Source organism: Ranitomeya imitator, chromosome 3 (assembly GCF_032444005.1).
Source record: "Ranitomeya imitator isolate aRanImi1 chromosome 3, aRanImi1.pri, whole genome shotgun sequence".
Taxonomy (NCBI): Eukaryota; Metazoa; Chordata; class Amphibia; order Anura; family Dendrobatidae; genus Ranitomeya; species Ranitomeya imitator.
In genome coordinates, this window is record NC_091284.1 from 728,954,985 (window position 1) to 728,972,270 (window position 17,286).

At 46.0% G+C, this 17,286-nt stretch overlaps 1 protein-coding gene across 2 annotated transcripts in view; it reads right to left on the reverse strand.

The window, feature by feature from the left end:
- The window catches only part of EIF4B (eukaryotic translation initiation factor 4B), a 52,634-nt gene that overhangs the window by 11,290 nt on the left and 24,058 nt on the right, over positions 1–17,286 (reverse strand). The window contains exons 5-7 of one of the 2 annotated variants that reach the window (XM_069758795.1): positions 9,626–9,680; positions 6,077–6,217; positions 5,867–5,998 (exon numbers count right to left, since the gene is read on the reverse strand). In XM_069758795.1, the coding sequence (XP_069614896.1) occupies positions 5,867–5,998; positions 6,077–6,217; positions 9,626–9,680 (328 nt within the window). Of the gene's footprint in view, positions 1–5,866; positions 5,999–6,073; positions 6,218–9,625; positions 9,681–17,286 lie in introns of both variants that reach the window. The other variant, XM_069758794.1, reaches the window with a different exon arrangement.

The window sequence follows — 17,286 nt, forward strand, 5'->3', positions numbered from 1 at the left end:
GGCCCCTGCTGGGAGATCGTTGGTCGCTGGGGAAAGTCCAGCACTTTATTTTGTCGCTGGATCTCCCGCTGACATCGCTGAATCGGCGTGTGTGACGCCGATTCAGCGATGTCTTCACTGGTAACCAGGGTAAACATCGGGTTACTAAGCGCAGGGCCGCGCTTAGTAACCCAATGTTTATCCTGGTTACCGTTGTAAATGGAAAAAAATGAACACTACATACTTACATTCCCGGTGTCTGGTCAGGTCCCTCGCCTTCAGCTTCCCGCACTGACTGGTGAGCGCCGGCCACCGCTGTACTTTACGGCCGGCGCGGCCCTGCGCTTAGTAACCCGATGTTTACCCTGGTTACCCGGGGACTTCGGGATCGTTGGTTGCTGGAGAGCTGTCTGTGTGACAGCTCTCCAGCGACCAAACAGCGACGCTGCAGCGATCGACATCGTTGTCGGTATCGCTGCAGCTTAGTATGACGGTACCTTTAGGCTTCTTTCACACTTCCATCGGTACTTGTCCGTCACCAGGCGTCGGCGCAACGTACCGACAGAAGCTAATGAAATTTTGAGTGACATGAGAAGCGGACGCAGTGTTTCAACGCGTCCGCTGCTCATTGTAAAGTCCCAGGGTGGAGTTCCGGCCGGGCATGCGCAATAAAAAAATGCAGGAGAGGACGTACGAAAAAACGTTCCCTTGAATGTTTTTTTCGCAATGACGGTCCGCCAAATACCGACGCATCCAGTGCACGACGTATGGAACGTGTGTCCATACGTCGCGATGCATCGGTAATACAAGTTTATGTGAAAAAACAGCATCCTGCGGGCAACTTTGCAGGATGCGTTTTTTCCACAGAACGACGAATTGTTACATAGTTATTAAGGTTGAAGGAAGACTAAGTCCATCTAGTTCAACCCATAGCCTAACCTAACATGCCCTAACTTGTTGATCCAGAGGAAGGCAAAAAAAAACCATGTGGCAAAGAGTAAGCTCCACCTTGGGGAAAAAAATTCCTTCCTGACTCCACATACGGCAATCAGACTAGTTCCCTGGATCAACGCCCTATCAAGGGATCTAGTGTATATACCCTGTAACATTATACTTTTCCAGAAAGGTATCCAGTCCCCTCTTAAATTTAAGTAATGAATCACTCATTACAACATCATACAGCAGAGATTTCCATAGTCTCACTGCTCTTACAGTAAAGAATACGCGTCTGTTATTATGCTTAAACCTTTTTTCCTCCAAACGCAGAGGATGCCCCCTTGTCCCTGTTTCATGTCTATGATTAAAAAGATCATCAGAAAGGTCTTTGTACTGTCCCCTCATATTTATACATTAAAATGAGATCACCCCATAGTCTTCGTTTTTCCAAACTAAATAGCCCCAAGTGTAATAACCTATCTTGGTATTGCAGACCCCCCAGTCCTCTAATAACCTTGGTCGCTCTTCTCTGCACCCGCTCCAGTTCAGCTTTGTCTTTCTTATACACCGGAGACCAGAACTGTGCACAGTATTCTAAGTGTGGTCGAACAAGTGACTTGTATAGAGGTAAAATTATGTTCTCCTCATGAGCATCTATGCCTCTTTTAATGCATCCCATTATTTTATTTGCCTTTGTAGCAGCTGCCTGATACTGGCCACTGAATATGAGTTTGTCATCCACCCAGGTCTTTTTCATTGACGGTTTTGTCCAGAGTTTTAGAATTAAGCACATAATTATACATCTTATTACTTCTACCCAAGTGCATGACCTTACATTTATCCCCATTAAAGCTCATTTGCCATTTATCAGCCCAAGCTTCTAGTTTACATAAATCATCCTGTAATATAAAATTGTCCTCCTCTGTATTGATTACCCTGCAGAGTTTAGTGTTATCTGCAAATATTGAAATTCTACTCTGAATGCTCCCTACAAGGTCATTAATGTTAAAAAGAAGAGGGCCCAATACTGACCCCTGTGGTACCCCACTGCTAACCGCTACCCAGTCCGAGTGTGCTCCTTTAATAACCACCCTTTGTTTCCTATCCCTGAGCCAGCTCTTAACTCACTTACACATATTTTCCCCTATCCCCATTATTCTCATTTTATGCATCAACCTTTTGTGTGGCACCGTATCAAAAGCTTTTGAAAAGTCCATATACACTACATGTACTGGGTTCCTTTGGTCCAGTCCGGAACTTACCTCTTCATAGAAACTGATCAGATTAGTCTGACATGAACGGTCCCTAGTAAACCCGTGCTGATACTGGGTCATGAGGTTATTCCTCTTCAGATACTCCAGTATAGCATCCCTTAGAATGCCCTCCAGGATTTTACCCACAGTAGAGGTTAAGCTTACTGGCCTATAATTTCCGAGTTCGGTTTTTGTCCCCTTTTTGAATATTGGCACCACATTTGCAATACGCCAGTCCTGTGGTGCAGACCCTGTTATTATGGAGTCTTTAAAGATTAAAAATAATGGTCTATCAATGACTGTACTTAATTCCTGCAGTACTCGAGGGTGGATCCCATCCGGGCCCGGAGATTTGTCAATTTTAGTGATTTTTAGACGCCGCCGCACTTCCTGCTGGGTTAAGCAGGTGACATTTAATTGGGAATTTTTATCACTAGTCATTTTGTCTGCCATGGGATTTTCTTTTCAGGATATCGTCCCAGTTAATTGCACCAAGATCTTGTGATGGTCTTCAAAAGACGGAAGTGTGAAAGAAGTCTGATATATGAATTTCACTTTTTGTATTGAGAACTGAAATAAATTAACCTTTTGATGATATTCTTATATTGTGAGATGCACCTGAATCTCCTGACCATTGTGGCTATTCAACCAGGCCTCGTCTATCCATCCAATTATAATAAAAAAAATATGTGTAGTCACTGAATGCCTACATATCCGCCAGACTGTTATACTCCCCTGTATAAGTCTGTGTCACCCATTAGCACTCAAAGTTCCAGACCAGCAATGAAAAAATTTAAATTAGACTGATGAGAGTTGCTGGAGTGCAGCTGTCCGGTCACAGCCGTGCACCTAGGGGTAAGGCAGCGCCAGCCGGAGCTTTGGGATATGTAGACAGGTTAGTATACCAGTGTAAGCATTACAGGATATAAGTCTCTTAGAAGCGCAGTAGACCGCACCACCTCCTTCTATTACAGCTCAGCCTTCAGGCCTGCAATGGTGGAGATATAACCGCCGGACCTCGGGTGCTCCTGCTTCATTACAGGATATAAAGCAATGCACAAGTGTTTACTTTCCTAGGGCACATTCACGTCTGTACAAATCGGTCTGAGATCAGACTGCAATGCACAGACTGGCAGTATTTCCATGAGCGGGTCACTCTCTGGTCAGAATACCCGCAGCATTGGCACTGTCTGGTTTACAAAACAGATGAGATTAATACAGACAGATTTTTTTTTCCTTTTTAAATCGCTCGTGTGAACTGGCACATATGCACAGACAAAAATTGGTAATTTGAAAGGGTACTTTTAACCCCTTCATGACTGATGAAGTATAGGTACATCGTAGGTCACCTCCCCCTCTTTGATGCAGGCTCTGGCGCTGAGACAGCTAACTTGAGCAGCCGTCATGTGCATTTATCAGCCGCAGGTGGAATCACAATCCACCCATGGCTGTTAACATGTTAAATGCCACCGTCAATCTCTGGCAGAAGCATTTAACTTGCGCTAAAAGTAAGCACATCAGAAGACGCACCCATTAGCGCCCCTGTCACATGATCGCAGGGTGCCAATGGGTGGTTATGACAGACAAGTGGTCCGCAGAAGACCCCCGTGCCTATCATTATGAACCTCCTCTAAACACAAGTCCGTGGCCAGCGTTCATAGGAGAAGATGATTTCTGCTACACAGTGCTGAAGCTCTGCTAAGTGTAGCATAGGTGATCAGAAGGTAGCAGCTTCAGCTCTCCTAAGGAAACTATTCAAGCCAGAGTAAAAAATAAGTTGTAACAATATTAACCCCTTTACCCCCAAGGTGATTTGCACGTAAATGAGACCAGGCCAGTCTGTACAATTCTGACCACTGTCACTTTGTGAGGTAATGACTCTGGAACGCTTCAACGGATCCCACTGATTCGAAGGTTGTTTCTGCAGGACATATTGTACTTCACGATAGTGGTAACATTTATTCAATATAACTTGCGTTTATTTGTGGAAAAAAAATGAATATTTGGCAAAAAGTTTGCAATTTTCAAACTTTGAATTCCTCTTTGAATTGCCCTTAAACCAGAGTGGTGTCACACAAAACACTAAATAAACAACTAAGAATCAGCAATGTTTTTTTTTTTTCCAACAATCATTTTTTTTTTTTTAAAGGGGTCACATCACAATTGAAGTCACTTTGAGGGGTCTATATGACAAAATGCCCAAAAGTGACACCATTCTAAAAACTGCACCCCTCAAGGTGCTCAAAACCACATTCAATAAGTTTATTAACCCTTCAGGTTCTTCACAGGAATTTTTGGAAATGTGTAAAAGAAAAAAAACATTTAACTTTTTTTCTACTTAAGATTTCAATTTTTTCATTTTCGCAAGTGTAATAGGAAAAAGTGGACCCCAAAATTTGTTGTGCAATTTCTCCCGAGCATGCTGATACCCCTTATGAGGGAGAAAACCACTGTTTGGCGCACGGCAGAGCTCGGAAGGCGTGCCAATTGACTGTTTTGGATGCAAAGTTTGCTGGAACAATTAGAGGACGCCATGTCGCGCTTGGAGAGCCCCTGAGGTGCCTAAACAGTAAAATTCCCCCACAAGTGACCCCATTTTGGAAACTAGACCCCTCAGGAAACTGATCTAGCTAGATGTGTCGTGAGCACATTGAACCCTCAGGTGTTTCACAGAAGTTTATAACATTGAGTCGTTAAAAAAAAAAAAAAAAATTCCCCCCACAAAATGTTTTGTTTTTAGCCCCAAATTTTGCATGGGACCATCATTTTTTTTTGCAGGCTGATGCAGGAGCAACCTTATGCTATGCAAACTGTCAGTACTGTATGACATCAGGTGACCATGGCAACGATTGGAACCCCGAAAAGACGTCGCACGGTCTTCCCTCTGCTTGCTCCTGAAATGCTGCGAGACGTCTCCAGGCACTTCGTGATGGGCGTCAGCTGATTTTGCGCTCACACGCACACAGCCATTATGCGCTCAAAATCATCGGGACGTATCCATACATCCCAAGTCAATAAGGCCCAGGTCAGAGAGATGTATGGATACGTCTCAGGAGGGAAAGGGGTTAAATAAAAAACAATAAAAGTTCAAATCCACTCCCCTTATGCCCTATTCAAAATAAAATAAAAAAACAAAACAAAACACATTTAGTATCGCTACAATCAGAAAAGTCAGCTAAAAATATAAAGTAAATTAATCCAATCGGTAAACGATGGAGAGAAAAAAAAAAAAAATATCAAAATGCCAGAATTAGTTTTTTTATGCAATAACAGGCAATCAAAATATCATATCTACCCCAAAATAGCATAAACAATGTCAGCTTGGAATGCAAAATATATAAGCCCTCACCCAGCCCTAGATTCCAAAATATGGGGATGCTACGAGTCTCTGAAAATGGCAATATTTCTTTAGCCCTTACAAATTTTGGATTTTTTTTTCACCACTTAAATGAAAAAAAAAAAAACCCTAGACATGTTTGGTATCGATGATCTCGTAATGACCTAGAGAATCATAATGGCAGGTCAGTTTTAGCATTTAGTGAACATGGTAAAAAAACAAAAAGCAATTCTGTAATTGCACTTTTTTTTTTTAAATCTCACTATACTTGGAATTTTTTAGGATATTAAGGAATTAGAGTCTTCATTTATGTACTAGTGCAGACTTTCATAAAATCATGAATAAAATTATTAAAACTCACCTCTGTCATAATCTCTGCGATCACGGTCATCATAACGATCTCTTCCTCGGTCGCGATCGTAGCGGTCATCCCTTCGTGGGCCGTCACGGTACCGATCAGACTCATAGCGATCATTACGATCGCTACGATACCCTGTAAAGGAAATTTGTTAGTGCTTAGGCAAAGCCGGCGATTATTAATAATGGTAAAATAATGTTCCCAGCTTACTACCTCCATAGCTGTCATCTCCACGGCGAGGAGGATAATCATCAAAATTGTCTGTGCTGGGACGTGCCCTCCAATCAGAAGAGTCTGTCTTGTCAGAATCTCTATTGCGATCTCGATCCCTGCCAAAGGAACGATCATCCCGCTCTGCACAAATAAATGAGGACGGATTAGTGAAATGCCACACCGAGGGCAGGGTGAACGTTTATCCACTTCAGTTGCCCGACACAGGTAAACCATCCAGATCCATATCCCCAAATTCAACTTGCATCAAGCGCAGGGGAAATGGTGACTAAGGCCGATCACAGTTCACTGCTGAGCCTTTTCCATTGAAAGGTGGGAACATTTTTTCAGTAGAAGTGGATCAAGAATCACGCCCTATAGCGACTCGGAAACCTGCACTCAGAGAGAGAGGGGTACATCTCCTTAAGCCTCAGTCACATCTCTGTGTTTAAATAAATGAAAAATCGGTACTGGCGTCATCCGTGTGTCCGTTGTTACCATCAGTGTGTCATCCGTGGGTCCGTTACCATCAGTGTGTCATCCGTGGGTCCGTTACCATCAGTGTGTCATCCGTGGGTTCGTTACCATCAGTGTGTCATCCGTGGGTCCGTTACCATCAGTGTGTCATCCGTGGGTCCGTTACCATCAGTGTGTCATCCGTGGGTCCGTTACCATCAGTGTGTCATCCGTGGGTCCGTTACCATCAGTGTGTCATCTGTGGGTCTGTTACCATCAGTGTGTCATCTGTGGGTCCGTTACCATCAGTGTGTCATCCGTGGGTCCGTTACCATCAGTGTGTCATCCGTGGGTCTGTTACCATCAGTGTGTCATCCGTGGGTCCGTTACCATCAGTGTGTCATCCGTGGGTCCGTTACCATCAGTGTGTCATCCGTGGGTCCGTTACCATCAGTGTGTCATCCGTGGGTCCGTTACCATCAGTGTGTCATCTGTGGGTCCGTTACCATCAGTGTGTCATCTGTGGGTCCGTTACCATCAGTGTGTCATCTGTGGGTCTGTTACCATCAGTGTGTCATCTGTGGGTCTGTTACCATCAGTGTGTCATCTGTGGGTCCGTTACCATCAGTGTGTCATCTGTGGGTCCGTTACCATCAGTGTGTCATCTGTGGGTCTGTTACCATCAGTGTGTCATCTGTGGGTCTGTTACCATCAGTGTGTCATCCGTGGGTCTGTTACCATCAGTGTGTCATCCGTGTGTCCATTTTTACCATCACTGTTTATTCAGTATGGATAAAGAAGAGTTACAAAGCTTCTCTTTACATTGCAATGTTACGCTTGGACAGCACACTGACGCCTTTTTCCGTGGAACCATAGACTTGTATTAGTACTGGTGATCCGGGCTGCATTACATGTGCAATGCAAAGCACCGTAGATTATACTTGGATCGGACACGTGAAGGAGACCATATTTTTGGTTTGAGTGCGATTCCGCAAAACATCAGATCGCACTCGGACTAATGGTAGTACATGCTGCCGTACACGGCTGATATTTTACTCGGACAAAGACCGCCATGCCAGAGAAGGATCTGATATTTTCCCTGTACTCGGCCATGCAAGTCAATGAGTGCATGGAAAACATTGAACGACATCACGCAGTCATATTTCCACGCCCTGACACAATGGAGAAGATGAAGACATTTTTCCCTCCATCGGATCACTGTGCCGACACTGACCAGAGTGAATTTGCACAATCACTGCGATTCTCTGAGTATCTACAGCCGTCCGCTCCTGTCCTGTCTCAACAGAGGTGTGAATGCGGCCGTTACAGTAAGTAGCTGAATTGCAGAGTTAACATTCTAATGGCGGATATGTTATAACACAGAGCCGTATTTTCAAACTTATGTTTATTTAAGGCCAGGTTCACATTGCGTCAACAGCAGCCCGTTCAACACATACGCTATCGGGCTGCTGTCAACGCAAGTGCCGGTATGGCAGAGTGCTAGCGCAGATAGAGCATCTGCTAGCTCTATCTGCGCTAGCGGTGACGGACCCGGAAACGCTGCAGCCCGCGTCTCGGGGTTCGTCACTCAATGACGGCCCTTCGCTAGCACATGCCCATTGTGGGCGTGCGCTAGCGATGCGTCCGACATAAGACAGAATGGTGGCGTTAGCGGACTGCGATACCCCGCATTGTAACGTAGTCCGCCTAACGGACGCCAAACGCAATGTGAACCTGGCCTAATAGAAAATGACCTGAAGAATAATTCTTCAACTCTCAAAAATTTTTGGGGGAGGATTTATGCCCTAAACACCCTAAAGTTATGGTGCCGCCCTTTGGTTCACTGTCCTTTTAGCAAAGTCCATGTCAACGTCTCCGTTACTATAGACCGACTGCAGGAGGTGGGGGTGCCGCATTAGCTGAAGAACACTCCGTCTATAGCAGTGATGCAGCTACAGCAGTATGTGACCCGCACAGCCAGGGGGCACTCCATGCCACCAGCCAGGGGAGCACAACAGAGCTGTACGAGAGCTTGGTTTTTTGGGTGCAGAGCAGGGCTGTGGAGTCTGTGTCCATTTTGGTGGAGTCGATATAAAATGGACAGACTGACTGCAGGGGAGGAGCTAACTTTCTTTGTATCACTTCGTGTCAGCCTCCTAGTGGCAGCAGCATACACCCACGGTCTGTGTCCCCCAATGAGGCGAAGGAGAAATGTCCTATAAATGTCTGTTCTGTTCCTGATCCAAGGATCTCGGCTTTTAGTCTAGATGAATCTGTGCTGCACTTTATGCACATGCTCAGTAGTGACCAGTGCTGTGGAGTCCGAGTCGTGGAATTGAAAGTCAGGGAAATTGAGTTGGAGTCAAAGTGGGAGGTTTGGCTCATTGACTCCACAGCCCTGGTGCAAAGCTTGCATTTTTATTGATAACCTATTGCAGTGGCCAAAATTCAACGTTTATTTTTTGCTAAAAATTTAATGTCTATTTTTAATGGGGGAAGAAATTGGGTGGCATGAATCTTTTGGTCATTTTTTAAACTTGTTTCCCTTTTTAATCCATTAGGGTCTAAATAAGGATTATTGTGCTGGATACATTGCAGGCTGTGACAGTACGTAAATAGGGAAAGGGGCCCTGTACTGTCCCTAGGGATGGGACTCAAACTATTCCTGCTCCCAAAGGTACCGTGAAAAAGAGAAGGTTTGGGCCACCGGCCGTACTGTTCTCCTGTTATACCCCAACGGTCTCCTCCCCAGAAGGCCTGAGACAGAAATGTTAGTGTATCTCCAGCAGCAACAACGATCTTCAACTCAGCACAGCGACTCCAAGGAGCTAGGAAGTAAAACTCACTGGCGAGGAAGAGAAAGTCTGGCCAGATTTTACAGGGAGAAGAAATGACCAGGTCAGGAAGAGATGCGAGATGGAGATGCAAGTTTCTAACCAGCATAGGATTAACCTCTTCAGCAAGCGAAACACTCAGCTCCAAACATTACCACTTGCTGTGCAAAGTACATGTATGTCTCAAGTTGGAACGGTGTTAAAACCTTACGGGTGATTTATAAACTTAAATGCCTAATTTTGCACAAATGAAGGAACTTACCTTTATCCTGCGCCTGATCAGCTATGTCCACCCTAATCCTTCTGTTCCCAAGAGACTGCAATAACAAAAACAATGCTCAGCGTTAGGTCTTGTTTAACCCCTTAGTGACAGAGCCAATTTGGTACTTAATGACCGAGCCAATTTTTGCAATTCTGACCACTGTCACTTTATGAGGTTATAACTCTGGAACGCTTCAACGGATCCCGCTGATTCTGAGATTGTTTTTTCGTGACATATTGTACTTCATGTTAGTGGTAACATTTCTTCGATATTACTTGCGATTATTTATGAAAAAAACGGAAATATGGCGAAAATTTTTAAAATTTTGCAATTTTCAAACTTTGTATTTTTATGCCCTTAAATCAGAGAGATATGTCACGAAAAATAGTTAATAAATAACATTTCCCACATGTCTACTTTACATCAGCACAATTTTGGAAACAAAATTTTTTTTTGTTAGGGAGTTATAAGGGTTAAAAGTTGACCAGCAATTTCTCATTTTTACAACACCATTTTTTATTAGGGACCACATCACATTTGAAGTCATTTTGAGGGGTCTATATGATAGAAAATAATGAAGTGTGACACCATTCTAAAAACTACACCCCTCAAGGTTCTCAAAACCACATTCAAGAAGTTTATTAACCCTTTACGTGCTTCACAGGAACTGAAACAATGTGGAAGGAAAAAATGAACATTTAACTTTTTTTTGCAAACATCTTAATTCAGAACCATTTTTTTTATTTTCACAAGTGTAAAAACAGAAATGTAACCATAAATTTTGTTATGCAATTTCTCCTGAATACTCCAATACCCCATATGTGGGGGTAAACCACTGTTAGGGCGCACCGCAGAACTTAGAAGTGAAGGAGCGCCGTTTTACTTTTTCAATGTTGAATTGGCTGGAATTGAGATTGGATGCCATGTCGCGTTTGGAGAGCCCCTGATGTGCCTAAACAGTGGAAACCCCCCACAAGTGACACCATTTTGGAAACTAGACCCCTTAAGGAACTTATCTAGATGTGTGGTGAGCACTTTGAACCCCCAAGTGCTTCACAGAAGTTTATAACGTAGAGCCGTGAAAATAAAAAAATCGCTTTTGTTTACACAAAAATGATCTTTTTGCCCACAAATTTTTATTTTCACAAGGGTAACAGGAGAAATTAGACCACAAAAGTTGTTGTGCAATTTCTCCTGAGTACGCTGATACCCAATATGTGGGGGTAAACCACTGTTAGGGCGCACCGCAGAGCTTGGAAGAGAAGGAGTGCCGTTTTACTTTTTCAATGTAGAATTGGCTGGAATTGAGATCGGACGCCATGTCGCGTTTGGAGAGCCCCTGATGTGCCTAAACAGTAGAAATCCCCCACAAGTGACCCCATTTTGGAAACTAGACCCCCCATGGAACTTATCTAGATGTGTGGTGAGAACCTTGAATGCCCAAGTGCTTCACAGAAGTTTATAATGCAGAGCCGTGAAAATAAAAAATATTTTTTTTTTCCACAAAAAAGATATTGTAGCCCCCAAGTTTTTATTTTTACAAGGGTAACAAGAGAAATTGGAACCCAAAAGTTGTTGTCCAATTTGTCTTGAGTATGCTGGTACCCCATATGTGGGGGTAAACCACTGTTTGGGCGCACGGCAGAGCTCGGAAGGAAGGAGCGCCGTTTTGGAATGCAGACTTTGATAGAATGGTCTGCGGGTATTATGTTGCATTTGCAGAGCCCCTGATGTACCTAACCAGTAGAAACCCTCCACAAGTGACCCCATTTTGGAAACTAGACCCCCCAAGGAACTTATCTAGATGTGTGGTGAGAACTTTGAATGCCCAAGTGCTTCACAGAAGTTTAGAATGCAGAGTCGTGAAAATAAAAAATATTTTTTTTTTCACAAAAAAGATTTTGTAGCCCCCAAGTTTTTATTTTCACAAGGGTAACAGGAGAAATTGGACTGCAATAGTTGTTGTCCAATTTATCCCGAGTACGCTGATGTGCCATATGTGGGGGTAACCCACTGTTTGGGCGCACGGCAGAGCTCAGAAGGGAGGGAGCACCATTTGACTTTTTGAGCGCAAAATTGGCTGTCGTGTTTGGAGACCCCCTGATGTACCTAAACAGTGGAAACCCCCCAATTCTAGCTCCAACCCCTAACCCTAATCCCAACCTGATCCATAATCCTAATCACTAACCCTAACCATAATCACAACCCTTACCCCAAAACAACCCTAATGTCAACCCTAACCATAACCCTAATCAAAACCCTAAATCCAACACACCCCTAATCCTAATCTCAACCCTAACCTCAAACCTAACCCTAATCCCAATACACCCCTAATCACAACCCTAACCTTAACCCTAATCCCAAACCTAACCCTAATCCCAAGCGTAACCCTAATCCCAACCCTAACCCTAATACCAACCCTAATCCAAACCCTAAACCTAATCCCAACTCGAACCCTAACTTTAGCCCCAACCCTAGCCCTAACTTTAGCCCAAACCCTAACCCTAGCCCTAAGGCTACTTTCACACTTGCGTTGTTTGGCATTCCGTCGCAATCCGTCGTTTTGGACAAGAAACGGATCCTGCAAATGTGCCCGCAAGATGCGTTTTTTGCCCATAGTATTGCCGACGGATCGTGACGGATGGCCACACGTCGCGTCCGTCGTGCACTGGATCAGTTGTGTTTTGGCGGAGCGTCGGCACAAAAAAACGTTCAATGAAACTTTTTTTGTACGTCGCATCCGCCATTTCTGACCGCGCATGCGTGGCCGTAACTCCGCCCCCTCCTCCCCAGGACATAGATTGGGCAGCGGATGCGTTGAAAAACTACAGCTGCTGCCCACGTTGTGCACAATTTTCACAACGTGCGTCGGTATGTCGGGCCGACGCATTGCGACGGCCCCGTACCGACGTAAGTGTGAAAGAAGCCTAACCCTAAATTTAGCCCCAACCCTAACCCTAAATTTAGCCCCAACCCTAACCCTAAATTTAGCCCCAACCCTAGCCCTAACCCTAGCCCTAACCCTACCCCTACCCCTAACCTAACCCTACCCCTAACCTAACCCTACCCCTAACCGTAACCCTACCCCTAACCTAACCCTACCCCTAACCTAACCCTAGCCGTAACCCTACCCCTAACCTAACCCTAGCCCTAACCCTACCCCTACCCTAACCCTAACCCTACCCCTAACCCTAATTTTAGCCCTAACCGCTGTTCTCCTGCCGGCCGGCAGATGGAGACAGATGGCGGGCGCACTGGGCATGCGTCCGCCATGTTCTTCTGCCGGCGGCCAGGAGGAGCAGCAAGAGGATCCAGGGACCTAGGTGAGTATGCTAGGGTCCCCGAATCCCCCTATTTCTCTGTCCTCTGATGTGCGATCACATCAGAGGACAGAGAATTACACTTTACTTTTTTTTTTTTTTTGCGGTCGCCGGTAAACAGTTAATTACCGGCGATCGCAAAACAGGGGTCGCTAAAACCGACCCCCGATCATGCTCTTTGGGGTCTCGGCTACCCCAGGCAGCCGAGACCCCAAAGATTCTCCCGGTGCCGGCCGGCGGGCGCACTGCGCATGCGCCCGCCATTTTGAAGATGGCGGCGCCCACCGGGAGACACGAGGAGCATCGGGGGAGCTAGGTGAGTATTGGGGGGCCACCTGGGACCCCTTTTCTCTGTCCTCCGATGTGCGATCACATCGGAGGACAGAGAAATTAAAAAGAGATCGCTTTTTTTTTTTTTTTTTTTTTTTGCGATCGCCGGTAAACGGTTAATTACCGGCGATCGCAAATGCGGGGAGGGTTAAAAACCCCCCGAATCATGTTCTCTGGGGTCTCGGCTACCCTCGGCAGCCGAGACCCCGGAGAAAATCGGCCTGTGGGGGGCGCTATACACTTTTTCCACAGCGCCGTTAATTAACGGCGCTGTGGTTTAAGTACCCTTAGCGGCCGCCGTTAAAAGGCGTATCGGCGGTCGCTAAGGGGTTAAAGCAGTATCGTATTATATCACCAAAGTGAGGGGAAAAAAAATACCGTATTTTTCGGACTATAAGACGCACCAAGGTTTTAGTGGTGGATAATAGGGAAAAAAATAATTGAAGCAAAAAAAAAAAAAAAAATGTGGTAAAATATTTAATAACATAAACATACTATTATATGTGGTGTTATTATATATAATAGTATGTTATGTTGGAAGCTGCGGGACCAGTGTGGTGTCTGTGAAGTACTATATGAAGATGCTGGAGGGCGAGTATAAGAATGGGGGAGCAGGGCTTATATTGAAAGCACCACTCCAGCACTGCAAAATAACACTGGAGTGCCGCTTTAAAATCCCATGGGAGAACAATAACTCCCAGCATGTCCTGCAGATCCTATGGCATGCTGGGAGTTATAGTTCACCACAGGAGTGGCAGAGTGCTTTATTGTGTATTGTAAAGACTAACTGCTTAATTGTGGCAGCCAGCCAGCCACACTGTGGTGAGGTAAAAAGCTGGAGCATCACCATGACACCACAGAGACCTCCCTCTTGTTGCCTCTCCACAGCACAGGTCAAAAGAGGAAGCCAGCAGATTCTAGTGGGGAGTCTGAAGGACCTGTGATGACATCAGAAGAGGGAGGGCTCTGTGCCATCATGTGATGCTCCAGCCCGCCCACTTCATAACATCACACAGGTCCTTATGCCCAGCACTCAGCGTCCAGCCTAGGCAGGTTTGCGGCGCTCTTGTCTCCTCCGGCCCCTGATGCTGCCCCCTCCTCCACTGGACACAGATCTCCCCAGCTGCTGCAGGAATCCAGCCCTGGGGAAACCATGTGTGTCCGCTGCTTAAGTGGAGTATTCATGTGCTGCTCCCCACTCACTGCTCAGCTGACAGGTGGGCAAGGAAGCGGCTAATGAATATTCACTGCACTTAATCATCGGGACCATGTGGTTTCCCCAGCCCTGATTCCAGGCAGCAGTGACATTTTTCTGCCTCCTGAAAGTGGGATCCCAGTGTGATCCCACTAGCCGCTGCCCCCTCCACACGTTACATTCCGACCATAAAATGCACCCACACTTTCCTCCCAAATTTGGAGGGAAAAAAGTGCGTCTTATGGTCGGAAAAATACGGTACATCTATATCCGCCTTAGTGTTCCCTATGGTAGTTTGAAATTGAAATACTGCCACCATGTGGCTGGATGACCACATGAGGCATTTATCTGTGTGGGTGACTTGACATCTAATTGCTTATAGTGTAGAGCAGTGGTCCCCAACCTTTCTGACCTTGAGAGCCACATTCTGCTTTGCAAGAGGGTCGTGAGTCACATCCAGCTACTGCCCCCCTCACAGTAGTGGCAACCAAAGCCCCCATTAAGGCCGGGTTCCTATTGCGTTAATGCAGTCCGTTAGACGGACTGCGTTACACCACGGCATAACGCTGTGTAACGCAGTCCATTAACGCGGCCATTAACCCCTATTGTCGGGCGCATCGCCAACGCATGCCATACTTGGCATGCGCTAGCGATGTGCCGTCATTCTGAGACAGACCCTCGGACGCTGCATGCAGCGTTTCCGGGTCTGTCACCGCTAGCGCAGATGAATCATCTGCGCTAGCGGTATAGCACAACGCGATGGCGTGTATGCTATAGCGTTAAAGCAGCCCGTCAACGCTATGCGTTGAACGGACTGCATTAACGCAATGGGAAGCCGGCCTAAGGGTATAATGATAAGCATAGCTTTTCCACACAAATCACCCCGAAGCAGTATACCAAGATCCAGGGGTTCCCACCACATTCAGCATTCTCCCATCATGCACTCCCAACAAAGTCACATCCATCTTCAAGCACCTCCTCTGACCGGTAGTATCATCCTGTCTCCAGCACACCATACTTACCGTAAATTATCTCTAAACCCCCAAGACCAGTAGATGTGTACCCAGGTCTGCTCTTCTCTGTAGGACTACTCACAAAGTTCACCATTTTGAGATGTGCTCTTCATACCAGTTTACTAAATCTGTAGCTAATGCACCAAGTTGGCAGACAGCCGTGAGCCACAATTCATGGGACTACGAGCCACATGTGGCTCCCGAGCTACAGGTTGGGGACCCCTGGTGTAGAGGATGCTGAGGCCTGCACTCACCAGCCAGGGAAGTGGGAGTTGAGCACGAATGATGCATCACCACCCAATCGCCAGTGTAACGGCGAGCGGCTCCTGCCACAGACATGTAGTGCGTGCATTGAGGCATTGTACAGTGCGGTGGATAGGGAACGATCGCCTCTCGGATCAATGGTTCCTGAACTCAGCGGATCCTGCTGCATACAGCTCATACACTGCAGGTGGCTGAGTGATGATGATGTGGTGCACCCACTCACCAGAGTAGCGGCTCCTGCCACACACATGTAGTGCGTGCCTTGAGGTGCTGTACAGTGCGGTGGGTAGGGAATGATCGCCTCTCGGATCAATGGTTCCTGAACTCAGCGGATCCTGCTGCATACAGCTCATACACTGCAGGTGGCTCAGTGAGGATGATGTGGTGCACCCACTCACCAGAGTAGCGGCTCCTGCCACACACATGTAGTGCGTGCATTGAGGTGCTGTACAGTGCGGTGGGTAGGGAATAATCGCCTCTCGGATCAATGGTTCCTGAACTCAGCGGATCCTGCTGCATACAGCTCATACACTGCAGGTGGCTCAGTGAGGATGATGTGGTGCACCCACTCACCAGAGTAGCGGCTCCTGCCACACACATGTAGTGCGTGCATTGAGGTGCTGTACAGTGCGGTGGGTAGGGAATGATCGCCTCTCGGATCAATGGTTCCTGAACTCAGCGGATCCTGCTGCATACAGCTCATACACTGCAGGTGGCTCAGTGAGGATGATGTGGTGCACCCACTCACCAGAGTAGCGGCTCCTGCTATACTGAACAGAGCTGTGAGCAGGCCCGTGAACCAACATGCAATGGGCCCTCCAGGTTGGTTTGTTCTGGATATTTAGCTTTTTCAGAATAGCTGATACCTTTGCATTACAACTATTCCTAATTCTACCAAGAAATTTTCATGTTTAATAGATTCAGTGAATTAATTTTCTGCTATTGTTACTAATGAGGCCCTTTTCCCCCAATTATTAGGAACCTCGTCTCCCCTAGGTCTTCTTCACTGATTATTTGTACCAATTAACTAATGTCATCAGGGAAGACCGCCGATCAGCTCATTGGCGGATTAAGTGACAGAATCAAAGAAATCCATGTAGACAGCAGGGGAAGTAGCTGCAAAGAGACAGACCCACATGAGATACACTACAAATGTGTCACTATCATACTAGAGCTGGAGTCACAGCCACACCATCCAGTACTAACGTGTAATATCCTCTGTGTTGTTTCTGCTTTGGAGAGAGTGAGAGTTGAATTTGAGTCTTTCCTCATTTGTGTCCCTCCTCTCCAAGCGTCAGGAGTTTCTCGGATTGGGTTTCCATGCCTGAGCAGTTTTGCACAAGGTTGAGATCACCATTCACAAGGTCAGATGTCAGTTGCAGTGCTGTAAGGAACACCACTGAGGATACTTTACCATCTGGAACTCAGCGCTGCCTTTACAAATTGGTGGTGAGGGGGATAATGTGCTCTATCAAGCCATTACAGGGAAAGGGGTGATTTAGCTTGGAGAAGGTGCTACTCTGTGTTAGAACAAGAATG